Source organism: Oncorhynchus nerka, linkage group LG12 (assembly GCF_034236695.1).
Source record: "Oncorhynchus nerka isolate Pitt River linkage group LG12, Oner_Uvic_2.0, whole genome shotgun sequence".
NCBI lineage: Eukaryota > Metazoa > Chordata > Actinopteri > Salmoniformes > Salmonidae > Oncorhynchus > Oncorhynchus nerka.
The window spans coordinates 31,855,032-31,883,010 of record NC_088407.1 but is presented as its reverse complement, the minus strand read 5'-3'; the positions used below and the strand labels follow the sequence as shown (position 1 = coordinate 31,883,010).

General features: G+C 41.2%; 1 protein-coding gene across 2 annotated transcripts in view; it reads right to left on the bottom strand.

The window, feature by feature from the left end:
- The window catches only part of LOC115138101 (B-cell scaffold protein with ankyrin repeats), a 40,671-nt gene extending 13,034 nt beyond the window's left edge, over positions 1-27,637 (bottom strand). The window contains exons 1-9 of one of the 2 annotated variants that reach the window (XM_065025493.1): positions 27,509-27,637; positions 26,297-26,692; positions 17,351-17,514; positions 16,933-17,071; positions 14,945-15,087; positions 12,179-12,293; positions 9,390-9,586; positions 1,964-2,027; positions 1,401-1,625 (exon numbers count right to left, since the gene is read on the bottom strand). In XM_065025493.1, coding sequence (XP_064881565.1) covers positions 1,401-1,625; positions 1,964-2,027; positions 9,390-9,586; positions 12,179-12,293; positions 14,945-15,087; positions 16,933-17,071; positions 17,351-17,514; positions 26,297-26,692; positions 27,509-27,518 — 1,453 coding nt within the window. In that variant the 5' untranslated portion in view covers positions 27,519-27,637. The remainder of the gene's footprint in view (positions 1-1,400; positions 1,626-1,963; positions 2,028-9,389; positions 9,587-12,178; positions 12,294-14,944; positions 15,088-16,932; positions 17,072-17,350; positions 17,515-26,296; positions 26,693-27,508) is intronic. The other variant, XM_029674584.2, reaches the window with a different exon arrangement.
- Positions 27,638-27,979: the final 342 nt, after the last annotated feature.

Here is a 27,979-nt window from a genome sequence, read left to right as displayed (position 1 = left end):
GCGCAGCTTCAAGACAAAAAAGACACTTTCAAACTAGAGAATTCGTGGCTAATTGAGGTAAGGCAGTAATTCCGCTCATAGATTATGTGTGCATGAATTACACAGTGACACATCCAGCCTAAAAGCCGAAGGTTTAAACAAATACTTTCTTAGTCGCCAAAGTACCGGAACATGTCTTTAAGTCACTGTGTGTGATGCATTCATTAGTGGAGGGAGGCAATATGATCAGTGCATGGTTGAAAGATTCCACTGTATTAATGTGTGGAAATCTCTTGATCCCCCTACGCATTCTCTCCCATCCTGTGTTGTCTCATGTCGGGGGACACGAACGATGGAAAACACGTGTAATGACCGATGCTGCTGGCTTGGCCCGAGACTGGCCCAGATTGGTTGCAGATGGCGGCCCAGGCCCAGTAGTTGGGCTTCTGTTATTGAGGCGTTTGTGATGCAGTGTAATCTGCTTTTGCTAGGCTTCAGGATATATGGGTAGGGCTGAAAGATCGGGGAGAAGTGGTGGTTCACACAATAACATCACATTTCGTTAACAAGATGAATACTTTTGGGCCTGTTCTACTGCAGATTGGCGGTTAGTGTTGCTTATGGAACCACATGTTTTCAAGAGTCTTCAAGTAGGACAGATAACCCTTATAGTTGATTGGAGGACCAGCCACCGCCTGACTCCCTTACAGTGCACAACAAAGACTAATGACCAAGACATAACATTTCCTCCTGTCCAACCCCAAGCAAGTTATCACCTTTCCCACAAAGCACAGAGTTTAGGATCCAGTCCACAGTTCAAAGAGGGTAAAGGGAACTGGAAAGAAAGGCAATGTCTTTTTGGAAGACAAGAAAGAAAGAAATCAAGAACACATCAATTATTTATAAACCCTTAAGATCAGTAGCTTCATCCTCTTGTATTATTTACACAGCTCAAATTGAACATTTAAGAATCCCATGCCAGCGAATTTGGATCTGTGTATTTGTAACAGTCAGTTCTGTCTTTGTCTTAGCTGCCTTCACATGCTGGTTTCACATCTGCTACATATTCCCCTCTTGGTTGAGGAAATCTCCAGACTTCTTTGAAATATTTAGTACATATCAGACCCAATTGTCTGGAACTAGCAACCAACTTCCCTTGAAGTTTACAAAAATAACGTGTTGCATTGCAGTAGCTGAGATCTTCTACCGCTCCAGCGCAATACTCGCTAGTCACAGAATAAGCATAACAGCAACCCAAGGTCAAGTTCAGTAGGGCACCATGTAGTTCAAAGTTTTGAAACGGAAAAAGACAATGACCATTCTCATTGGACAAGATCATGTCGGATCTTCTCCATCTCAATCCGTTTTCTCCTGTTTCGTGCCTATTGAACACAACCCAGTGTTCATCGGTCTAGTCCTACCTTGAGCTATGAAGGGGGTGCTGTCCTCTTTGACGGAGGTAGTTTCGGGCCGGGGTGTGGGCGCCGGTGGTCTGTTAGCAATAACGACGGCGCTGCTGGAGGTGAAGATGGTGTCATACTCTTCATCATTTACACCTAGCGGGGCGTACAGGTCCTCCTCATCCTCCCCCACCTCACCCCCCTCTCCCTGCTCCTCTCTCTGAGTGTCTGGAGCACTGGGATTCCCTGTAAGATATTCATAAACGATATTCATACATAATATGGGGTTGAAAACTACTGCTAGAGAAGCAATAGCTGCATGAGTCAGGGTCAAGCTCAAACCATCCAGTATGGTGCATCCCATTTTCATCAAATTACATCCACTGAATGTAGCTGTGGATTCCCGCTTTCCAGTGTGGCAATCGTGATGTCATACTAAATCAGAAACCGCATTATGGTCCGTCACCGACCCCCTGCTAGGATGACAATCTATTGAATGAACAATATGAAAACAAAGATGGCATGCCACACATTGAGCTGGTTAAACAATCCAATCCAATGTTCACCATCGTTCCTCCACTCACCTGCTGTGCACATCATCTCATAGATACTGCTGTCATCACTGTCCTTGCCCACGGTGAACATATTCTGTAACGACAGACCACGGAGACTGATTACTACACTCTGCCAGCAATGCATGACATTAATACAACACAGGTTTCAATGTCATGGAAATCTTTGTGCAAAGACGCCTTGTTATGGAAAAACAAGATTTAAAATAGTCAAATGTCACTCCCGTTCCTCTGTAAGCACCTCCAGATTCTACTCTACTGCCTACGTTGACAGTAATGTGGAGTACAATATGCGTTTCCCCTCTGTTACTTTGTGTGTCCTGATACATTATGAAATGCTATGCTGGTTCGATGAGAGACCCAAAACAAACATCCCCTAGAAGATTCAATACAGTAAACAGGGCTAGGAATACCAGGCTGTTGTTTGTGGCCCTCTGCCCAATAACATACTCAGTGCCAGAGGGGTAATCAGACTAATCAAACGATCACAGACAATCTACCCCTATCCATTCAAACATATCATTTAGTGGCGATTCAAGGCTCAGCGTTTGATAGGGGCTGACTGTTTTGCCTGTGGTAACCAGTAGAGGTGCTATTGACGAAATGCACTTCAGACAAGATGCTTATTTTCCCAGCTCGCAAGTTATCGTTTTATTTTCTTAAGGTCGAACGGGGAAAAGAGTGGGACTAGATAACAACTACGACAGGGAGAAGGTTTGCTAATTCGTTCGTTCTTGTTTGACCTGAAATCAATGCACATCTTCCTAAAGACCTACTGTAACACACCTGATTCAAACGGTCAATGTCAATCCTGACGACCATGATTGGTTCATCTTTTCAACAAGTGTGTTTGTGTTGGGATGGAAGTCAAATCGGCACGACCGTTATCGTAGCTCACCAAGACCAGAGACTCGTGTTGTGGGAATGTTCTGAATCATACTAGTACCGATACAGAATTAGATATTTTTATGATTAACATGGAAAGCAATAACAAAAAAAATTTTGCACTCAACTCCAAGCATTTCCCATGTGCTGTTCCTAAGCAACACAGCCACTCCATTGCAATATTATTACTTCTTGATATTGCATATTATGTATTTTCTGTTATGAATATATTAATTCAAGAATGACAGGAAGCTCAACAGATAGTTGACAAAACAAGCTCATTAAACATGGACAATCTACAGAGAATAAAATATTAAAAAATGATGCTTTGATGTTGTACAGTAGCGAAACATGTTTCCACTTGAAGACTGTAGTATTGAGGAATTATTATCTTATTCAGATATGCGTTTTTGGACTAAGCGCTTGAGCCAGCTGTTTGATATCATGCCATCATTGCTTGCTGACTTGTGAAACGTCACTCGAACACTGAGCACTTTGTATCAGATGTAGAAAATGTCCTTCACTGTCCTGGCTATACACATCATGTATAATATTAACTTTAATAGGTCATGTTTTAGCAGCGCTGGACCTGTCGCCTGTTGAACAAAAGCTGAAAGAACCACAGTCACTCCCTGACGAAGACAGGGTGACTGTTTCATTCAAATGCTATGCAAATCCTGTACAAATCCTGCAGTCTGACAGTTCGCTTATGCAAATCAAGTTGGCATGCAAAGGGCATCACAGACCCAACGAAGGGGAAACACAAGACTTCTACTGCAATTTGACCGTCAACATGGTACACATCAGTGGAGTCCCTGGAGGATTTAAACCTTTTTAAAAGAAGGAGGGGAAAAAAAATCATTACTGCTTTGCTCTGTAGGACAAGTCAATACAATCAGTGTGTCATTTCTCTCTCGTCTTTATAGAACGTTATTGACTTCACATTAACGTATAATAAGAGTGCATGTGCCAAATAACTAACAATTGTGGATGCACAGCTTTAATGAATCGTTTTAAAGTTCCATTAAGCCAGCTAAATGCCTCTCACTGTAGCCTACCACTAAGATGTGTGCCCCCCCTCCCTAGTATTACCTTGTTATTGATTATTGCATTGTCGGGTTGGGAGTTTGCAAGAAAAGACATTTCACTGTATGTGTGCATGTGACATTAAACATAGAAAGACAAATACAATGACTGGAGAACAAAATCTCTATGTTCAGTAGAACTGAGCCATATTGGCCTCCTAAAGTAGCCCCTTTCTTGTGCATGTGTAACCAACTGGGTTTCACACCCAGGTCTCCTGCACACCACGATTCTGTGTTAGCCCGCCGGAGTTCAATACGTTTGCTCATCACGTAAGCATGGTTACCGGAACCACCTCAGTTACACTTGGGCAATTCCATCTGAGAAATAACATAATCTGGCATGCTGTGCAACTATAAACACTTAGGTATAAATACATTGTTTCATTTAGGAAGGAAGGCCCCAAAAGGATAGCATTAAACAGTGATTATATTACAATATTACAATTAGAAAGCCGTTACAGTTGGAGCTACTAACAATCTCTGTGGTAATGTTTGTTTCTCATCTCCCTAACCGACAGTTCACAGCTCATTACCACTGGAGAAGCGTGGTGCCTTGGAGACCGGCAGTCCCAGATCAACAGTGATCGTTAAGTAGACCATGTGAGTGTTATGGCCGTATTCAGGGGTAGAGGGGCCATTCATCTTGACTGTATTGACAGACAGCCTCTTGTCCCCCCCCCCAAAGCACTAATACATCATAGCTTGATTCATTGGCAGAGGGAGGGGCAGACACATGGCTAGGGGTAATAAAACCACTATGCTAACTGAGCTTGGTCAACCCAATAACAGCCCTTGGTCAGCTGAAATACACTGACCTTTTTACATAAATTACCTGAAAGGTTTCATTATACAGCACATCAAAGAGGTTACCACAGCAACCAAGATTAACCAATAGAATTGAATTTGAATCAAATGATGTATTACTCAAAACAACTGTATGTAAGAGATAATCAACGAGGGGGCTATGCATTCTATGGAAACAAACTATTGACGTGGAAGATGTGTTCCACGACATGCTAGAGGAGTGGAACTGACCTTCCACGAGTTGATTAACCATTTTATACCATGGCTATAATTGTATGTATTTTCAGCTAGAAATTTGTTAATTTGCAGGTAGAAATGCTTTGGCTTAAAGGGCATTCTAGAGCGTGCGTTATTTCCCTATAACTCACGGCATATCAGTAGAATTCAATGAATATAGTTAATTCTGACAAGTTCTATGTTTGAGCTGCTTTTGAAAGCAAACGTCTAATTGAAACCATTATTGGCATTGTTGAATTTGATTTTCATAACAGCAAGCTAGGACTGATGGTTTGGTCAACTACATTAGCAAGTCTGTTCTGTTTGGTTACCAAGGCAACTACTGTAGCTTGTTAACTTGCTAGCTACTGTACATCAGTGGATGTTGAACACATTTCTACCTGCAAATGAACACATTTCTAGCAGCAATTTATAGCCATGTTAAAAGGGATAATCAACTCCGGAGAAGAATGTAACTCAGTGGAACAGCCTCAATTCATCAAGGCATGGACTCTACAAGGTGTCGAAAGCGTTCCCTAGGGATGCTGGCTCATGTTTTTTTTATTTATTTTTTTATTTATTTTTACCTTTATTTTACTAGGCAAGTCAGTTAAGAACAAATTCTTATTTTCAATGACTGCCTAGGAACAGTGGGTTAACTGCCTGTTCAGGGGCAGAACGACAGATTTGTACCTGGTCAGCTCGGGGATTCGAACTTGCAACCTTTCGGTCATGTTGATCCCAATGCTTCCCACAGTTGTGTCAAGTTGGCTGGATGTCCTTTGGGTGGTCGACCATTCTTCATATACATGGGAAACTGTTGAGCGTGAAAAACCAGCAGCGTTGCAATTCTTGACAGGAACCGGTGTGCCTGGCATCTACTACCATACCCCGTTCAAAGGCACTTAAATTGTTTGTCTTGCCCATTCACACTCAATGGCACATATACACAATCCATGTCTGAATTGTCTCAAGGCTGAAAACGTTTATTTAACCTGTCTCCTCCCTTTCATCTACACTGATTGGAGTTGATTTAACAAGTGACATCAATAAGGGATCATAACTTTCACCTTGATTCACCTGGTCAGTCTGTCATGGAAATAGCAGATGTTCTTCATGTTTTGTATACTCAATGTATGGTATGGGGGAAAATGGTAAAAGGTGTGCATCAAAGCTGGGACCGAGAGACTGAAAAACAGCTTCTATCTCAAGGCCATCAGACTGTTAAACAGCCACCACTAACATTGAGTGGCTGCTGCCAACACACTGTCATTGACACTGACCCAACTCCAGCCACTTTAATAATGGGAATTGATGGGAAATGATGTAAATATATCACTAGCCACTTTAAACAATGCTACCTTATATAATGTTACTTACCCTACATTATTCATCTCATATGCATATGTATATACTGTACTCTAGATCATCGACTGCATTCTTATGTCACTAGCCACTTTAACTATGCCACTTTGTTTACTTTGTCTACATACTCATCTCATATGTATATACTGTACTCGATACCATCTACTGTATGCTGCTCTGTACCATCACTCATTCATATATCCTTATGTACATATTCCTTATCCCCTTACACTGTGTATAAGACAGTAGTTTTGGAATTGTTAGTTAGATTACTTGTTGGTTATCACTGCATTGTCGGAACTAGAAGCACAAGCATTTCGCTACACTCGCATTAACATCTGCTAACCATGTGTATGTGACAAATAAAATTTGATTTGATTTGATTTGATATGTTATGATTGACTATTTACTAGGGCCCGGTTGTAGAATTCGTCAGGGGGGAACATGATGGTTTGACAGCTTTTTAAACACACCTGTAGGTTACCTCATGGATTATACTGGCATTTATGAGTGGATCTGCAATCTCTCGCAATTAGCAGCATTGCCAGAGGATAATACACATTCCTCAGCTGTTGTAGTGTCTAAGTCTCCCATTGGGGAATCCGCTGCTCTGTTTAGAGACACGGGGAGAAGCAGCTACGCTCCTGAAAGGAATCCGGTCTTAACTAGACTAATTGTGGTAGACAAGGATAAGGCTAGGGTAAGCATAAGGCAAGGCTGTTTTCTAGTACCGTTTAAGTTCAGGAGAGGGTGACAATTTACAGTTTCAATCAACTCTAACTATAACGGTGTACATTTAACTATTATTGTTATACTCTTGTTAAAAATTTTAAAAAGGATATATCCCAGGCAGGCACAGTGGATGTGGATACAGTTGAGCCTAGATTTGGTCTCTGTTTGCTACTCACGAGCCTGTAAACACAGGCCCATCTCTACATCTCTTTTCTGTTTTTCTGTTTGCCTCTTGGTATTACTGGCAAGGAATTACAATTTGATCAATATCAGTCATGGAATTGGTGTATAAATACTGTAGAACCAAATAGACCTTTTGAGGATAGGCTCTGCTGAAAATGCTGCATCTCTTTATTGTTGAAGATGTTGCACCATTGGGGTGCCTACTCCAGTACAAGATATTCTAAATCATTTGCTGTCTTCACTGCTACTGTGATTTCCATTGTGGAGAGCACGCATCATAAAAAGGCAAGGTCCTCTGGGTTTAGCTAACGGACATACAGACGTACAGACGCATAGCCTACCGATTACATTTGGATCGCTCGTCATTAGTGAGTAAACGGCGCACCCCCCTCTCCTTTCATATCGCAGGGAGATGGGGGTTGAGCCGGGCGAGGCTCTCACCATATTATGAGAAGAAGAAGAAAAAACATGCCATTACGCAAGAAGTTTCTGCGTTAGGCATCGCATAATTGTTCCAATGTATGCCGACGACGCACACTACTCTCTCCCCGACACGTCACTGTGACTTCATGAACAAGCACAGGCCTTGGAATCCTCCACCGGGGTGTTGCGACCAGAAAACGTATATAAGGCGCAGGAGTGACAGATTATAAAAGAGGAGAGATGGAAGATAAGGGGGAGCAGAAGGACGCAAATGAGCATGCTTTTCCATTAACCCATCAGGGGGAAAATGGTAAAAGGTGGCGTGGTTGGGGGATGAAGGCATGGAGATAGTGGCTCATCCCTGGAGGATGAGGTGACCCAGTACTCCTAAGGCTTCCACCAGCCTCCTTCCACCTCTACTGCCATGTTTATTATTTATGGAATGTCTCTGTACCGCCCCTGGTTAAGTGCATTCCTGAGTACACTGCTGTCTTTGTTGTTCACCTTCTTGACATGCAGGTTTTCAGCCATCTCAGAGAATAATTTGATGTTTTTTCTGCTATGAAAACGACTGTCACTAGGAAGAGAAACCCAAAGCTTGGGCTGCTGACACAGAGCCATTAGCTACTTTCAAAGTGAATAAATCGTTGTAGCAATGTCGTTTTGTCATATGTTAAGCAATGTTGAACATGATACTGTACTGTCTATAATGCTGGACTAGTATAGCTTAAATTAACTTCTCCAAGGACCCTCTCTCTGGGTGATAAAAGTCTTTCCCTCACTTTTCTTTCCTGGACCTCTGCCCTGCTCTGGGATCAGCAGCTCCTCAAGGAGGGCAAATAACGTCAATTTTTGCAGGCCTATCAAAGACTTAAGACTCAAAGAGCCTTAAGTAGCCTGAACGGTACACTTAAGGTAACGTTCTTCAAGGACACAAGGAGAAGACAATGAGGGCACAGTCTCTGCAACTCAAGGAAAGAGCCAATAAACAGAGCAACAAGGGACACAACCCAGAGGAGCAGCACAAGGAACCACCCAACTCAGAGGAGAGAAAAAGGAGCAACAAGAAAAGAGACAACCATCTTCCCTTTTGCTCTTTCCATGCGGCCTGAACAACAGAGGCAGCAGACTTTTCTCACAGACGGAGTATAACATCCTTAATATTCAGGTCTTCTCTTCTCATCATTCATTCCACTTCCCACCTTTCCATGATCATTCCCATTATGTTTTGTAAATACCTTGACTGTAATTCAATCAAGTAGTTGTGTTGTCTTGTTATTCTGGCAAGGAACTCCAATTGATTCTTAAAATAATTCATACCTTCAGATTCATCAATTATTACTATACTAATTTTAGTCTGATGAGTTATTTTGGCAATAATGTATTTTTTCACAAGTCTTTTTTTCTTCAATACTGGACTGGTGCCCTGATGTACTAAGATATAGTAATAAATCATACATCATTAAATCATTTTGTCATTTGAGAGAATGAGAATGTTATGAATCCTGGTAATGGGAGTGCGGGGTACCCGTTGAACTAGGCTGCCCGAGCAGGACAATAACAGCACAGCACATCACAGTACAAACATGTTCCAACCGCGTGTTTTTAGGAAAGCTGAGCCAATATTCACAAAGCTTCTCAGAGAATGTTTCGCCTTTTAGAGCGCAACAGATAAGGTTACACGGACAGGCAGGGAACCTGATCCTAGATCAGCACTCCTACTCAGACCTGAGGCATGTACTTACCAGGGTCTGCTGCAGCACTACATGGAGCTCATCGTGGCCATTATGTTGGGCGATCTCAGCGGGTGTCTGACCTTGGCGGTTAGTTGTGCACAGAGCTCTTTTCGACCCAGGACATTGTAGCAACACACCGGCGACGTCTTTAAACCCGTTCTGGGCTGCAAAGTGGAGAAGTGACGGCACGTCCTCTGGGAGCGTCTCTGGTTATGGTAGGATATGTTTAAGTGGGTTAGGGTTAGGTGCAGACAGAAACCACCCTAAAATGTAGTCAGATAGATATTCTAGTTTGAGATGTGTATGCATATTACAGTGTTATTGAACCTTTATTTTATCAGGGAGTCATACTGAGATCAATGTCTCTTTTACAGATGAGCCCTGAATTACGTAAATTACAGAAAATACACACATCAAAATAAATACAAAATGCAAGCAGAAAGAAAAACACAGTCATAAAAAACAAACACATTAATCAGTAATAAGGTCCTCAATTACCATCGAGGCATCAGAACATCAAATGTAAGAACATGTTGAAGATTGTTCTAACTCAGTAGAGACCAAAGCCCTATTACAAAAGAGGGCCAACCAGCTTTCTGGTAGAGAATGCAGTAATGAGTACTAAAATTGTCACCCATTTACTAAAGAGGGCCAACCAGCTTTCTGGTAGAGAATCCAGTTCAGTGCATTACGATAAACTGCATCTATCGGCATTAATGAAGTGACAACTGCATTCATATACATTAAATACATTAAATAGTACCTACAAAACGCCAGTCTCAACATCAACAGTGAAGAGGCAACTCCGGGATGCTGGCCTTCTAGGCAGAGTTCCACTGTCCAGTGTCTGTGTTCTTTTGCCCATCTTAATCTTTTTATTAGCCAGTCTGAGATATGGCTTTTTCTCTGCCTAGAAGGCCAGCATCCCGGAGTCGCCTCTTCACTGTTGACGTTGAGACTGGTGTTTTGCGGGTACTATTTAAAGAAGCTGCCAGTTGAGGACTTGTGAGGCGTCTGTTTTTTCAAACTAGACACTAATGTTCTTGCTCAGTTGTGCACCGGGGCCTCCGACTCTTCTTTCTATTCTGGTTAGAGCCAGTTTGCACTGTTCTGTGAAGGGAGTAGTACACAGTGTTGTACGAGATTTCTCGCATGGAATAGCCTTAATTTCTCAGAAGAAGAATAGACTGACGAGTTTCAGAAGAAAGTTATTTGTTTCTGGCCATTTTGAGCCTGTAATCGACCCACAAATGCTGATGCCAGTTTTATTGCTTCTTTAATCAGAACAGTTTTCAGCTGTGCTTTAAATAATTGCAAAAGGGTTTTCTAATGATCAATTAGCCTTTTAGATTATAAACTTGGATTAGGTCACGCCCTAAACATAGAGAGCCATTGTTTCTCTATGGTGAAGTAGATCAGGGCGTGACTGGGGGGGTATTCTAGTTTATTATTTCTATGTGGGGTTCTAGGTTATTATTTCTATGTTGGTGATTTGTATGATTCTCAATTAGAGGCAGCTGGTAATCGTTAGCTCTAATTGGGGATCATATTTAAGTAGCTGTTTTTCCCTCCTGTGTTTGTGGGATATTGTGTTTTGAGTAAGTGCATGTAGCACCTCTGTAGTCATGGTTCGTTGTTAGTTAATTTTTTTATTTTTTTTTGTCTTTGTTAAGTTTCACTTTATCATCAAAATTATGTGGAATTCAACATCCACTGCGCCTTGGTCAGTTTCTACAAATGATTGTGACATCGTGCCATTGGAACACAGAAGTGATGGTTGTTGATAACGAGCCTCTGAACGCCTATGTAGATATTCCATAAAATAATCAGTCGTTTCCAGCTGCAATAGTCATTTACAACATTAACAATGTCTACACTGTATTTTTGGCCAATTTGATGTTATTTTAAATGGACAAAAAAATGTGCCTTTCTTTCAAAAACAAGGACATTTCGAAGTGACCTCAAACTTTTGAACGGTAGTGTACTGTATGTGAGAGTGGATTCTCGGCCATCACTAGCATGAAAACTAAATACAGGCCACAGACTGTGTGTGGAAAATGATTTAAGACTGAGACTCTCTCCAATACAACCCAAAATTGCAGAGTTATGAGCATCCTTTCACGCACACCCTTCTCATTAACCTGTGGTGAGTTATTCACAATTTTTCGATGAACAAATAAGGTTTTATATATGAGATGGCTAAATAAACAGCAAAATGATTGATTATTATTATTTGTGCCCTGGTCTTTGTCACTTCCCACAAGCCGGGTTGTGACAAACTCACTCATTCTTATGTTTAATAAATGTATCGTATAGTGTGTGTGGAAGGCTTACAATGATGGCAAAAAAACAACATTTGAGAGTACACTGACCCTGGTGCTAGAGGGGGTACGCAGCTGCAGGTTGAATGTTTGAAAGGGTGCGGGACTATAAAAGTTTGAGAACCACTGCTCTAGAGAACATATACTTCATTTTACCTGCATTCAATACTAATTTCAGGTCAATTAAGTTTTTGTGTAATACATTTAAGGCAGACTGTAGTTCAGATAGAGCCTGGTCAACAGCCTATACAACAGTATTTATCACAAAGTTACTGCACAGATTCAGGATTACTTACAAACTACAATTCAACTACAACATTTGGTTGAGTCAGATTCAAATTGGGAAATACATAGATGTATTATAGACGTATTTACTCATATATTGATATTTAAATATCATATAACATAAAATATGAATGTCAGCAGATCATTCAATTGACTGGATTGTCGAGGGGGTACAGAGAACAGAACACTTACCGCCTTCGGGTGGGTCATATCCCTGCAGTCCCTGGAAGCCTGTGGAGGGCATGGCTTCCAACAGCATGGAGGACAGCCTTTGGTCCAGCTTCTCTACCGAGGACACCTGAAGAGACTGAGATCACAGGATAGGATGCATGAGCAAAGGGTTGCAAAATTCTGGTCACTTTCACCAAAAGGTTTTTCTGCTAAATCCTCTTGATTCTGGGAATCTTCCCACCTAAATTCCTGAGGAATTTTTGGAAAGTTTCCAGAATTTTGTAACGCTAGCACACCGTCATAGTCAAGTCATTTCAGCTATGTCAAGTGCTAGACATGTGAATTAATATTAGGAATGTGTTCCTAATTGCTTGGTATACTCAGTGTTTTCTGTTTTGAAGTGTCTAATTTTGATGCCTTCCTGATCCTATGATTTTTTATACATTTTAATTCATTCATTTTTTTCTCAAAAAAGAAAACCCAATTTTGGCAGCTTGAACAGGACTGATTCAAAGGGTTGAAACTTCAGCAAATTAGGTCTAATCAACATAAGTGTTCATGTGCATAATCAATTGGCTTTTTAAACTGAGTTGCAGTCAGCTGGCTTTCAAAGAGAGGAAGTAAACAACATCAACGTCAGCAGGAATATGCTGATTCATTCCATTAATTAGTCTCTCAAATGGGTTTAAATGAATGCATGTTGTTTACCTTGCATGCTTTATGTTCCTCTCTAAAAACCCTTTCTCCAAATCCTCCAATGAAACGTTGGTTCAGTCATAAATTGATAAATCATTTGAGTACTATAGTGTGCTCTCCTGTACATTTACATTTGAGTTACTTGTATTCATCCCCACACATTTAAAAGCATTGAATTGGTGTACGCCTGGGATTTAAAATCAGTGGCGGTTGGTGTCGTTGAAGATGAGGGAGGATGATTGAAAAGAATGATGAGCATGGCCTTATTTCTTTTAAGGCATATTGGATGACTATCATTCATATTCCATTCACCCAGCTCAATGTAACATCGATTAGTTTAGGCTACTACATTATACAAAAATGTCCCATTACCAATCATGAATGAAAGTTTCCAACGTAGGTGCACAGGTCAAGATCATTTTGAGTAATCAAGGTGACAGACATTGACACATTCAGATACAGGTACAGTTGAAGTCGAAAGTTTACATACACTTAGGTTGGAGTCATTAAAACTAGTTTTTCAACCACTCCACAAATACCAACTATAACCAACTATAGGTTTGGCAAGTCGGTTAGGACATCTACTTTGTGCATGACAAGTCATTTTTCCAACACTTGTTTACAGACAGATTTCACTTAATCACAATTCCAGTGGGTCAGAAGTTTACATACACTAAGTTGACTGTGCCTTTAAACAGCTTGGAAAATTCCAGAAAATGATGGAATGGCTTTAGAAGCTTCTAATAGGTTAATTGACATCATTTGAGTCAATTGGAGGTGTACCTGTGGATGTATTTCAAGGCCTACCTTCAAACTCAGTGCCTCTTTGCTTGACATCATGGGAAAATAAAATAAAAAACAACCAAGTCCTCAGAAAAAAATCGTAGACCTCAACAAGTCTGGTTTACCCTTCGGAGCAATTTCCAAATGCCTGAAGGTACAACGTTCATCTGTACAAACAATAGTATGCAAGTATAAACACAATGGGAGCACGCAGTTGTCATACCGCTCAGGAAGGAGACACGTTTTGTCTCCTAGAGATGAACGTACTTTGTTGAGAAAAGTGCAAATCAATCCCAGAACAACAGCAAAGGACCTTCTGAAGATGCTGGAGGAAACAGGTACAAAAGTATCTATATCAACAGTAAAACAAGTTCTACATCGACATAACCTGAAAGGCCGCTCAGCAAGGAAGAAGCCACTGCTCCAAAACCGTCATAAAAAAGCCAGACTACAGCTTGCAAATGCACAGGGGGACAGAGATTGTACATTTTGGAGAAATGTCCTCTGGTCTGATGAAACAAAAATAGAACTGTTTGGCCATAATAACCATCGTTATGTTTGGAGGAAAAAGGGGAGGCTTGCAAGCTGAAGAACACCATTCCAACCGTGAAGCACGAGGGTGGCAGCATCATGTTGTTGAGGGTGCTTTGCTGCAGGAGGGACTGGTGCACATCACAAAATAGATGGCATCATGAGGTAGGAAAATTACGTGGATATATTGAAGCAACATCTCAAGACATCAGTCAGGAAGTTAAAGCTTGGTCCCAAATGGGTCTTCCAAATGGACAATGACCCCAAGCATACTTCCAAAGTTGTGGCACAATGGCTTAAGGACAACAATGTCAAGGTATTGGAGTGGCCATCTCAAAGCCCTAACTTCAATCCTATAGAAAATTTGTGGGCAGAACTGAAAAAGCGTGTACGAGCAAGGAGCCCTACAAACCTGACTCAGTTACACCAGCTCTGTCAGGAGGGATGGGCCAAAATTCACCCAACTTATTGTGGGAAGCTTGTGTTAGACTACCAAAACGTTTGACCCAAGTTAAATAATTTAAAGGCAATGCTACCAAATACTAATTGAGTGTATGTAAACTTCTGACCCACTGGGAATGTGATGAAAGAAATAAAGGTTGAAATAAATAATTCTCTCTACTATTATTCTGACATTTCACATCCTTAAAATAAAGTGGTGATCCTAACTGACCTAAGACAGGGAATTTTTACGAGGATTAAATGTCAGGAATTGTGAAAAACTGAGTTTAAATGTATTTGGCTAAGGTGTATGTAAATTTCCGACTTCAACTGTACCTGGCACATGAAGTCCACAGGGTCTGCCACCCTGGTCAGTAGGCGAGCCATCTCCTCCATGCTGCTGTAGTACTGCAGATGGGCCTTTCCCATCGCCACCCCACTGCAGTACAGTGTTACGCCCACACTTCCTGCTTGTAAGTCTGCAACAGGAAAACAAATTATATAAACTTGTCTCATAAGCATTGGGCATCATCATTTTAGAAACCATAGTGTTTTGTTGTGTGCTCTTTGACAAAGTCATCAAGTCGCTCTAGGGTCATTACATGTCATTTCAGCACTCATGACATCTACCCTCTCAGATTGTCCTGAAATTATTTGTTGCTGGAAACAGATCAGATTAGCATTCCGGTGACATTATTTTGTTGACATTTTATTTGCTCTCCTTGTAATTAAGCTAATTGATTGCACCCAAATTGGCCCTTTTAATTTCTAGGATTCAGATAATATTCAACAAAAATAGTACCCAACATCCGATTTGGACCAAATTTCTTCCTTCCATTGAGTAAGACATGAGGAATCCCAAACAATTGTCAAAAGCCACCCACGGATCACCCAAACCAATCCCACCCCAACAACCAGTATACAGTATCGTCGGTTCTCTATGTCTGACAAGTAGTATGGAGCTGCGGCTTGGAGTATTGCTTCTTCATACTTTGTAATGTATTTCCTGTGAATCTGGTGATGTTTTTCCCCCCATTCAGAGAAATTAGCCATTGAAGTCGCTTGCATTATTGACCTTATATGAGTGTTTAAGTACCAGGTTGTTCCTGCCACCACACCCTTTTATCAATGTTGCTGGTCTTGTGTTTATTAAATGGATCACAACATTTTATTTTCTTTACAACTTTGGGTAGAAAACCAATAGCTTTTGCTCATGATGAAAATAACTTCTGTGGTCAATTTAATGTAACAAATGGCAGCTCTCTGAGGGCTATCCGTATGGTGAAATTCCTACAAGTCCAAAACTTTGATTGAGAAATGGGCCAGTGACTAAAATGTTGTGACAACCCTAATAAAATAATATAATTATAAATCATTGCATAGCAGACATATGTTTTTCAATAAAGTTCTTAGAAAAACATCTTTACATGAAGTGTGATTGGTGAAATGTACTATTAAATTCAAACCAATACCATCGCAAAACCCTATACAGTGTGTGTTTGGGACTTTTACCATTAAAGACCATTAGAGAACATAACATTGACTGCTGTAGTCTAATGGTTTGCTTGTACGCCAGCAATGGTCTATCTAATCCATACCTGTTTTGAAGGGAATAAACCACACACATAGGGGATGTTTTCTGGACACAAAGAGAAGGACAAACTCAATTGCTTTCATGGAAGACTAGATTGAATTACGAGGATGACCACACAATTGATTTTCATCATGAGCAAAACCTATTGGTTTTCTACCCATTTTTGCAAAGAAAATGTGATCCATTTAATAAACACACGAAACCAGGAAATGGACACAAGGGTGTGGTGGCATTAGCAGGAACAGCAGCATCTAGTAGGAAAAACGTGGTACTTTCCCACTCATTTATGGTAAATAATGCAATCGACTTCAAATGGCTAATTTCTCTAAACAGGGGGGAAAAACAATCACCAGAGTCACAAGGAATATATTACAAAGGATGAAGAAGAAATACTCCAAGCAGCAGCTCCACACTACTTGTCAGACAGAGAACTGATACTCTATACTGGTTGTTGGAGTGGGGTGAGGGGGGGTCCATGGGTGGCCTTTTATCATTTGTTTGGATTCCTAATGTCTTCCTCATTGTTAGGAAGAATTATGTTCCAAATTAGATGTTAGGTACTATATTTTGTGAATATTATATGAATCCTGTTCATCTTATCTGTTTCTAATTATAGAAACGATTTCACAACAATCTGAAACGGTGAGGGTCGAGAATCCTATTTCTTGTGCTTTTTGGAGGTGGAATGACTCTCTACAATAAGCAAGAATGCAAGTGAATTTTCACATACCTGCTGCGTTCACACAGAGGGTGTGTTTGTTCCAGTGGACAGGTTTCACTCTCACCCTCTGTTTACTCCTACTGAACTCAACCTCAGCATCTTTACTGGCCACAGAATCTTTTAAAAGAATGAACACCTCGCCTGGTGTCTACAGGAGGGAGAACACAAAACATAAACGTACTGTAACAATAGAAAAAGTACATTGGTTGACATGCTGACCATCTCAAAAGCAGCTCTATTAAATGTTAAAAAAAAAATTTAAAACCCTAAACAACCAAAAACCCAAAACCAATTTGAAATGTAAAAGTAAAGTGACTTCATTTTGGATCTATATACATCTTGTTACAGTACATTTTATGTACGACTGGCTGAATAAGTAATGTCATTGAATGCTTTGATGTTGCCTCCTGACATGTTAGTGCCTCACCCCACAGAGAACTCTGGACGGTACCAGCAGCATGTTGTTGGGTTTGGTACTGGAGGGTCCGGTAGACTGCCTGCTCTCCAACTTTAGGTTTAACTCCAGCTTTAGATCCGGTCCCGTCAACTTCCCAGGAACAGCGCTGACATTCCCTGCTGCAGCCTGGTGCCCTGTGGAAGGTCCACCGACAGTCAAGCCAACATTAAATACTTAGTGTTTCCCCTACCATTGTATTTGGTGCCAGATGGCCTTACATTTAGGTCATTTAGCAGACACTCTTTTCCAGAGAAACTTTTTTCTCTACCTTTATTTAACTAGGCAAGCCAGTTAAGAACAAATTCTTACTTACATTTTTAAAATTTATTTTTAATTTTACCTTTATCTATACAGGTTTTTTCTCATTGATATAACAACTCTTTTCCAAGAGAGGTCCAATAGCAGCAGAGGGAACAACGTTTCAGACAAAACAACTTACATACACTAACACAACATTAAAACAGAACTATAAACACACATACAGTACAACAAAAACGTTGTACATTAAAAACACAACCATCTTGACTAAAAACAGCTGGCCTAAAAACAATGATACTCTATGACATATACATCGATCAAGTGTTTAAACTCCACTAACGAAACTAGATCATCACCTTTTAAAATGTTCATGACAGAATTCCAGAACCACGGAGCTAAGTAACTAAAACTTTTTCTACCATGTCCTGTTCTAATTTTTGGTACTGTTAGAAGCAAATCAGAATGGGACCGTAATTGATATTAAAATACTGACCTGACTAAAAAAGAATAGAGATAAAATAGCATTTGACCCAATATGGCCTTATAAATCAGTGTATACCAGTGTTTAAGCCTACGCAAGGTCAATGACGACCAGCCAACAGCGCTGTAGAGATCACAATGATGAGTTAGATGTTTCTGATTTGAAATTATCCTGAGGGCTGCATGATACACTGAATCAAGTGCTCTCAGAGTAGTGGCTGAGGCCTGCATATATATAACATCACTAAAATATAAAACCGACAGTAATGTACACCGTACCAGCTCCTTCCTGGCCTCAAAAGAAAAACAAGCCTTATGCCGGTAATAAAATCCTATTTTCAGCTTGAGCTTCCTTATCAAGTTCTCTACATGCACAGTGAAGCTCAGCTTATCATCAACCCACACACCCAAATATTTGTACACTTTAACTTGCTCTATAGTATGTCCAGCCAATGTAGCAATGACATGATTTGTAACATGCCTGGTATTTGAAAATAACATGCATTTTTTTAACCCAAATTTAGAATCAGCTTTAAATCATACAGATTCTGTTATATGATGTTAAATGCTCTTTGTGCATTTTCAAAAGCTAAAGATAGTAGTTTATCACTTGAATAAAGAACAGTATCATCTGCATAAAAATGAACATCCGCTGTTTCAATAAGATCCCCAATGTTGTTGATATACAAAATGAACAACAGTGGGCCCAATAATAGAACCTTGCGGAACACCTGAGCACACCTCTATGGACTCAACCATCCGTCATTACACATTGTGTACGATTTTAACCTTTGCACTAACACAGCATGTTCCATGGAATCAAAAGCCTTAGACAAATCAATAAAAACAGACACACAATGTAACTTCTTATCAAGAGCACAGTGGATGTCATTTAAAAACTTCAATGTTGCTGAAACAGTGCTGTGGCCAGACCTAAAACCTGTTTGCATTCCATTTAAGATGTTGTTTTCTTGGAAGTAGTCCTTTAGCTGCCTACTAACTAAGGACTCCAGTACCTTTGACAGTACAGACAATTTTGATATGGGTCGATAGCTGTCAAGTAGAGAGGGATCTCCACCTTTCAGGAGAGGCAGTATAAAAGCAGATTTCCTTAACATCAAGCGTGAGGTTAAAAATACATGTTAAGGGGAAGCAATGATGTCTGGTGTAGGAGGTTCATCAGGGCCAGGGGATTTTTTAAAATCAATTTCTTTCAGGACTTTACACACTTCTAAAACAGAGGATGAAAAGGAGAACCTGGTGAAGGAGTGCACAGGGGTGTCAGGTAAATTCACAGGGGGCTCACTTATACCTTTGACCTTTTCAAATAAACTGCCTGCATCTAAAAAACGCATATTCAAGGCTTTCAGAATGGAGGTTCTCTCAGTTACAATCTGTGGATCGACCAACAATTGTTTGGGAAGCTGTGTATCTTTTTTGCACTCCAAACCCTTCACTACCTGCCAAAATGTGGATGGATTATTTACATTTTGTGAAGTAGATTTCAGGTAGTAGTCTTCTTTCAATTTACGGATCATAGCCACACCCATGTTTCGAAGATGTTTAAAAGCCTTCCAATCATGACAGCCTACCGGGGAGTAGTGGATTAACTGCCATGTTTAGGGGCAGAACGACAGATTTTTCCCTAGTCAGCTCTGGGATTTTTAAAATGTATTTTTTATTGAATATCCGAAATTTACAGCATACCTACAGTGAAGCCGCTCAACAACTACATCATACCAGTTATTCAACAGACTCCTATTCAGAGCGACACACAGAAGCATCCAGGGTCAATGCCCTGCTCAAGGGCACGTTGACATATCCCGAACCCGAACCCTCCAAGACCCCCCCCCCCCCATTTTAACAAAAGGACATCAAGGACATCTAAAATCATAACAGAATCATAACAGCAATGCCAACTGCCGACCTTGGTGTTGCTTTGGGCCTTTGTCCCCCACCTGTAAAATTATTTTGGCTCAAGTGTTTCACTTGTGTCCGTATATCATGAGATTCAAATATCCCAAGCAACAGTGAACATCTACATTTCTGGGTCGCTTTAAAATCTACTTTTGAGTTTTACAGTGGTTTACAAAGATGATCCAGAACTGGCTGTGCGTGTCACAGCAGGATGAGACTAAGTAGGGTATATTTGGATTTGCATAAAGAGAGATAATGGCCACTGGTGATGGAAGAGGAAAGGGAGAATTTGAATGATGAGACACACCGGCAGACAAACATACCTTTTGGACCTCCCGTCCATTTTAGATCACTTAAGCAATGAGGGGGGAAAAAAACAATATGGATGGCAGCAGATGGTTTTGAAATTCTCAGAAAACTCTTACTGGGTAGCAGAGAGTAGAGAGTGACTCAGGAAATAATTACTGTCAAATTCCTCAGAATATGTAGTGTTCTCATGGAAACCGAGGTCAAACTGAACCCAGGGTACTGTCTAACATAGGCAGCACTTAACTAGAGTCAGGGACATTGTGTTCCTACACTTTGTGTCCACATCTGATGCCCCGGGGCAACTACCTCATTTTTGTTGTATTTTTGGGAAACAGGATTTTGAGGGGGAAAATAGCTAACTTCCTGAAATTCCACACATTTGCCATGGTGCAAAGAGAAAAATGTGCAGATTTATAGCTACTCTCATGCTGGCCTATCAAAATAAAGTGTGACCTACATATTTTGCCATGAGGTTGAGAGAAAAATATACTGATTTAAAGTTAGGGGGACTAGAGGTCTGACCTCCCATTCTTTGCTACTTTACTAACTTGAGTGTTGACTTGAGCTACAGGTATATGCTATCTGTGATTTGACAATGCCCAGTTGTATGGAAATTGCTGTGCGGACGTAGCCTGGGCGGCAAGTCCACTAATTCGTTTCTGAGGCAATTACTTGAAAAATCATCAAATTCAACAGATATACAGTTGAAGTCGGAGGTTTACATACACCTTAGCCAAACACATTTAAACTCAGTTTCATAATTCCTGACATATAGTCCTTGTAAAAATCCCCTGTCTTAGGTCAGTTAGGATCACCACTTTATTTTAAGAATGTGAAATGTGAGAATAATAGTAGACAGAATGATTTATTTCAGCTTTGACTTCTATCATCACATTCCCAGTGGGTCAGAAGTTTACATACACTCAGTTACTATTTGGTAGCATTGCCTTTAAATTGTTTAACTTCGGTCAAATGTTTCGTGTAGCCTTCCACAAGCTTCCCACAATAAGTTGGATGAATTTTGCCCCATCCCTCCTGACAGAGCTGGTGTAACTGAGTCAGGTTTGTAGGCCTCCTTGCTCGCACACGCGTTTTCAGTTCTGCCCACACATTTTCTATAGGATTGAGGTCAAGGTTTTGTGATGGCCACTCCAATACCTTGACTTTGTTGTCCTTAAGCCATTTTGCCACAAATTTGGAAGTATGCTTGGAGCCATTGTCCATTTAGAAGACCCATTTGCAAATAAGCTTTAACTGATGTCTTGAGATGTTGCTTCAATATATCCACATAATTTTCCTGCCTCATGATGCCATCGATTTTGTAAAGTGCACCAAATTACGTTCATCTCTAGGAGACAGAACATGTCTTCCTCCTGAGCGATATGATGGCTGTGAGGTCCCATGGTGTTTATACTAGCGTACTATTGTTTGTACAAATGAACGTGGTACCTTCAGGTATTTGGAAATTGTTCCCAAGGATGAACCAGACTTGTGAAAGTCTACAATTTTTGGGGGCTGATTTCTTTTGATTTTCCCATGATGTCAAGCAGAGGCGCTGAGTTTGAAGGTAGGCCTTGAAAACATCCACAAGTACATCTCCAATTGACTCAAATGATGGCAATCAGAAACTTCTAAAGTCATGACATCATTTTCTGGAATTTTCCAAGCTGTTTAAAGGCACAGTCAACTTAGTGTATGTAAACGTCTGACCCACTGGAATTGTGATACAGTGAATTATAAGTGAAATAATCTGTCTGTAAACAATTGTTGGAAAAATGACTTGTGTCATGCACAAAGTAGATGTCCAAACCGACTTGCCAGAACTATAGTTTGTTAACAAGAAATTTGTGGAGTGGTTGAAAAATGAGTTTTAATGACTCCAACCTAAGTGTATGTAAACTTCCGACTTCAACTGTAGGTAGCCACAACTTTTCACCTCGCAGCCATGTCCGGAAGCAATCAAGTCCACTAGTAGGCAACAGGAATGATCATAAAATGCTTCTCTATTTGGTTTATTTCAGTTATAACGTTACAGAGCTATGACTTTTACATTCACTTGTATATCATGATCATGTGTTGGAATACAGTGAAATGCTTACTTACAGGCCATAACCAACAGTGTAATTTTTAAGCAAAAAATAGGTATTAGGTCAACAATAGATAAGAAATAAAAGCAACAGTAAAAAGACAGTGAACAATAACAAGGCTATAACAGTAGCGAAGGGGGGGTTCACACACACAATGCAAATAGTCTGGGTAGCCATTTGATTACCTGTTCAAGAGACTTATGGCTTGGTGGTATCAGCTGTCGAGAAGCCTTTTGATCCTACACTCTGGTACCGCTTGCCATGCGGTAGTAGAGAGAACAGTCTATGACTAGTTCTTTGACAATTTGTAGGGCCTTCCTCTGACACTGCATGTTGTGGAGGTCCTGGATTGCAGGCAGCTTAGCCCCAGTGATGTACTAGGCCATACGCACTACCCTCTGTAGTGCCTTGCAGTCGGAGGCCGAGCAGTTTCCGTCCCAGGCAGTGATGCAACCATACTCTCGATGTTGCAGCTGTAGAACCTTTTGAGGATCTGAGGACACATGCCAAATCTTTTTAGTTTCCTGAGGGGTAATAGGCTTTGTCGTGCCCTCTTCACGACGGTCTTGGATTGTTTGGAAAATTCTAGTTTGTTGGTGATGTGTGCACCAAGGAACTTGAAGCTCACAATCTGCTCCACTACAGCCCAGTCAATGAATATGGGGGTGTGCTCGGTCCTCCTTTTCCTGTAGTCCACAATCATCTCCTTAGTCTTGGTTACGTTGAGGGAGAGGTTGTTATTCTGGCACCACCCGGCCAGGTCTCTGACCTCCTCCCTATAGGCTGTCTCGTCATTGTCGTTGATCAGGCCTACCACTGTTGTGTCGTCTGCAAACTTAATGATGGTGTTGGAGTCGTGCCTGGCCATGTAGTCGTGGGTGAACAGGGAGTACAAGAGGGGACTGAGCACGCACCCGTGAGGGGCTCCAGTGTTGAGGATCAGCGTATCAGATGTGTTGCTACCTACCCTCACAACCTGGGGGTGGCCCGTCAGGACGTCCAGGATCCAGTTGCAGTGGGAGGTGTTTAGTCCCAGGATCCTTATCTTAGTGATGAGCTTTGAGGGTACTGTGGTGTTGAACGCTGAGCTGTAGTCAATGAATAGCATTCTCACGTAGGTGTTCCTTTTGTCCAGGTGGGAAAGGGCAGTGTGGAGTGCAATAGAGATTGCATCATCTATGGATCTGTTTGGGCGGTATGCAAATTGGAGTAGGTCTAGGGTTTCTGGGGTAATGGTGTAAATGTGAGCCATTTACCAGCCTTTCAAAGCACTTCATGGCTACGGACGTGAGTGTACGGGTCTGTAGTCATTTAGGCAGGTTTGGGCATAGGGACTATGGTGGTCTGCTTGAAACATGTTCTTATTACGGACTCAACGGGGACATATTGAACATTTCCATGAAGACACCTGCCAGTTGGTCAGCACATACCCGGAGCACATGTCCTGGTAATCCGTCTGGCCCCGCGGCCTTGTGAATGTTGCCTGTAATCCATGGCTTCTGGTTGGGGTTATGTACGTACAGTCACTGTGGGGATGGTGTTCTCGATGCACTTATTGATAAAGCCAGTGACTGATGTGGTGTACTCATCAATGCCATCGGAAGAATCCCGGAACATATTCCAGTCTGTGATAGCAAAACAGTCCTGTAGTTTAGCATCTGCTTCATCTGACCACTTTTTTATAGACCGAGTCACTGGTGCTTCCTGCTTTAATTTTTGCTCGTAAGCAGGAACAGGAAGATAGAATTGGGGTCAGATTTACCAAATGGAGGGTGAGGGAGAGCTTTGTATGCGTCTCTGTGTGTGGAATACAGGTGATCTAGAATTGTTTTCCCTCTGGTTGCGCATTTAATATGCTGATAGAAATGAGGTAAACCTGATTTAAGTTTCCCTCCATTAAAGTCCTCGACCACTAGGAGCGCCGTCGCTGGGTGAGCGGTTTCCTGTTTGCTCATTTCCTGACTGAGTGCAGTCTTATTGCCAGCATCCATCTGTGGTGGTAAATAAACAGCCACGAAAAGTATAGATGAAAACTCTTGGCAAATAGTGTGGTCTACAGTTTATCATAAGATACTCTACTTCAGGCGAGCAAAATCTAGAGACTTCCTTCGATTTTGTGCACCAGCCGGCCGTTGTTTACAAATATGCACAGACCATCCTCCTTCATTTTACCCGAGTGTGCTGTTCTATCTAGCTGGTGCAGTGTATATCCCGCTAGCTGAATATCCGTGTCATCATTCAGCCAAACTGTAAGATGTTACAGTTTTTGATTGGTAGGATATTCACGATTGTACCTCATTAAATTTATTGTCCAATGATTGTACGTTGGCAAGTAATGTTGATGGGAATGGCAGCTATCCCAGTCGCCTTCTGCGGATCCTTACGAAGCACCCCGCTCTGTGTCCTCTGTACCTGCGCCTCTTTCTCTTGCCAATAACTGGGATGTTGGCTTGTCGGGTGTCTGAAGTACATCCTGTGCGTCTTGCTTGTTGAAGAAAAGATCTGTCTAATCCGAGGTGAGTGATCGCTGTCCTGATATCCAGAAGCTCATTTTTGCCATAAGATACGGTGGCAGAAACATTATGAACTAAATAAGTTACAAATAATGCAAAAAAGAAAAAACACATAAAACTGCTGCCACTTCTTCCAGCGTCATTTTAGGCAAATTATCAGATTTACTGTGATAATTGCGCATTCAACAATTCCAACTATGTAGCCAAAACACCCACCATGTATACAGTATATACACACACACACACTGAACAAAAACAGAAAACGTGTTGTACGTGTTGTACCCATGTTTCATGAGCATGTTTCTTGAGCTGAAATAAAATATCCCAGAAATGTTGCATGAGCACAAAAAGCTTCTCTAAACATGTGTACAAATTTGTTTAGATCCTTATGAGTGAGCATTTCCCCTTTACCTGACAGGCGTGGCATATCAAGAATTTGATTAAACATCATGATCATGACACAGGTGCACCTTCTGTTGGGGACAATAAAAGGCCATTCTAAAATTTGCAGTTTTGTCAGACAACATAAGCAATTGGAATGCTGACTACAGGAATGTCCACCAGAGGTGTTGCCAGAGAATTGAATGTTATTTTCTCTACCATAACCTGCCTCCAACATCGTTTTAGAGAATTTGGCAGTACATCTGACCCTGCCTCACAACCGCAGACCCCGTGTATGGCATCATGTGGGCGAGAAGTTTTCTGATCTCAACGTTGTGTACAGAGTGCCCCATGGTGGCGCTGGAGTTATGGTATGGGCAGGCATAAATTATGGACAACAAACACAATGGCTCTTTAGTGATGGCAATTTGAATTCACAGATATACTGTGATGAGATCCCGAGGCCCATTGTCATGCCATTCATCCGCCGCCATCACCTAATGTTTCAGCATGATAATGCACGGCCCCATGTCGCAAGGTTCTGTACACAATTCCTCAAAAATGTCCCAGTTCTTCCATGGTCTGCATACTCACCAGAAATGTCACCTATTGAGCATGTGTGGGATGCTCTGGATCGACGTGTACGCTCCAGAGCCCGCAAATATTCAGCAACTTCGCACAGCCATGGAAGACGAGTGGGACAACATTCCACAGACTACAATCAACAGCATGATCAACTTCATACAAAGGAGATGTGTCGCGCTGCATGAGGCAAACAGTGGTAACACCAGATACTGACTGACTGGTTTTCTGATCCACGCACCTACCTGCCACTTGTTGCCTCAGGAATGAATACAATCATTATTGTATAATTCATTATTGAATAAGCATAATGTAACTATTATTGCTGACCCTATACACTGCACCCGACCTCCCATGATCCCCCTCTCTGCCCTCCCCTTCCCCTGTACCTCTCTGCACAATATCGGTCACCGCCGACAGGTACTCATGGGCGTCTTGCTCGCTGGATACCTGCAGACACTCGTCCCCCTTGAGGGGCACCACCTCCAGGAGGGGCGCCAGGCTGTCTACCCCACACAGAAGCACTACCACGTGGGCCGCAGGCCTCAGCACCCGGGCCAGGAAGAAGCGGCGGAGCTGGCACAGGCCCTCTAGCATTCCCCTGGACAGGATTAACAGCTTGACCTTGTACTGGCCCAGTCGCAGAAAGTCCTCCCGCCGGCTGGTCACTGTGGCGATGTCGTAGCAACAGATCCCTCCCTCCCAGATGGGCCCGGCGAAGATAGAGCGCAGGTATACAGCCCACTGCTCTGCCTCCACCTCATAGATGATGAGCAGGTCCTCGGCTAAAAGAGGATGATGGAAATAGGGAGATTTGTACAGGTGCAATGCCACTAATAAAAGCCTCGTATGCAAGTCAAACCAATATGTAATATGTTGTAAATGTGTTTTATCCATCCATGTTCAAATCAGTGTCTCTGTGAAAAACATGACCTTATGCTTTACGGGGCTCCATCTCCCTTGATACATAAAAGTTATTTGACTAAATGTTTCTGATAAATAATATGACTAAAATATTACTAACACATTTCACATTAAACTAATCAGGTAAGTAAGAGTCATGATATTGTTGAACTGATTGAATGTAGCATCTGGTAGACTTGACTACGAACTTTTAATTATGTATATGAAAGGATAGTCATCTCTTCAAAAGTTTGATATGAACATTGGAATGGTTGAATATACTTTGAATGAAGTCATCATAGTTATTCTTAAACATTTACTTGGTTTTACTTGGTCATAAGAGAAGCACAATAATAATAAGTGTACCAGATTCTTCAACATCATAATGCTAACAGTGTAGCAGATTCTTCAATATCATAATGCTAACAGTGTACCAGATTATTCAACATCATAATGCTAACAGTGTAGCAGAATCTTCAACATCATAATGCTAACAGTGTACCCGATTCTTCAACATCATAATGATAACAGTGTAGCAGATTCTTCAACGTCATAATGCACAAATACAGCTGTGAAGTATCAAATAACAATATTCCAAAAGCAATATCACAAAAAACTGAAATGTAATTGCATAGCAGCACAAGAGACACAAAAGTCTATGAATTTATCAAAAAGTTCAGAAGGTCTAGGCTACTCACCTGAGCTCATTTTTCACCTCTGTCCGCCTCTCTCCACTTTGACAAAGAAAAACAACTCGCCACACACTGGCTCTATTGTATGCAATTGGTAGGATAAGGGCTGTGAGCTTCCTGCTTGTCAAGATCAGACAGAGAGATGGGGCAGTACATGGTGGCTGTAATTCCAGGTGAGCGTAAGGACAAGTGTCTAGCCTTTACCTGGTCTACGGAGGAAGGAGCATAATATAATATAAAATAAACTGTACCCTTGATAAGAATATACAAATAATAAGAATAATTAACAAGCAAAGGCAAAAAAAAATACTAAATGTAACTTATAGGCCCATTGATAGAGACACTTCAGAGGCAGAAATAAAAAAAAAAGATAGCAAAGTTTTTAAAGGCTCCAGGTTTAGATTTGCTAGTTTGAAACAGATTAACTTGGACCACAAAGCCATCAAAGCCTCTAAACACAAGAGACCAACTGCAAAA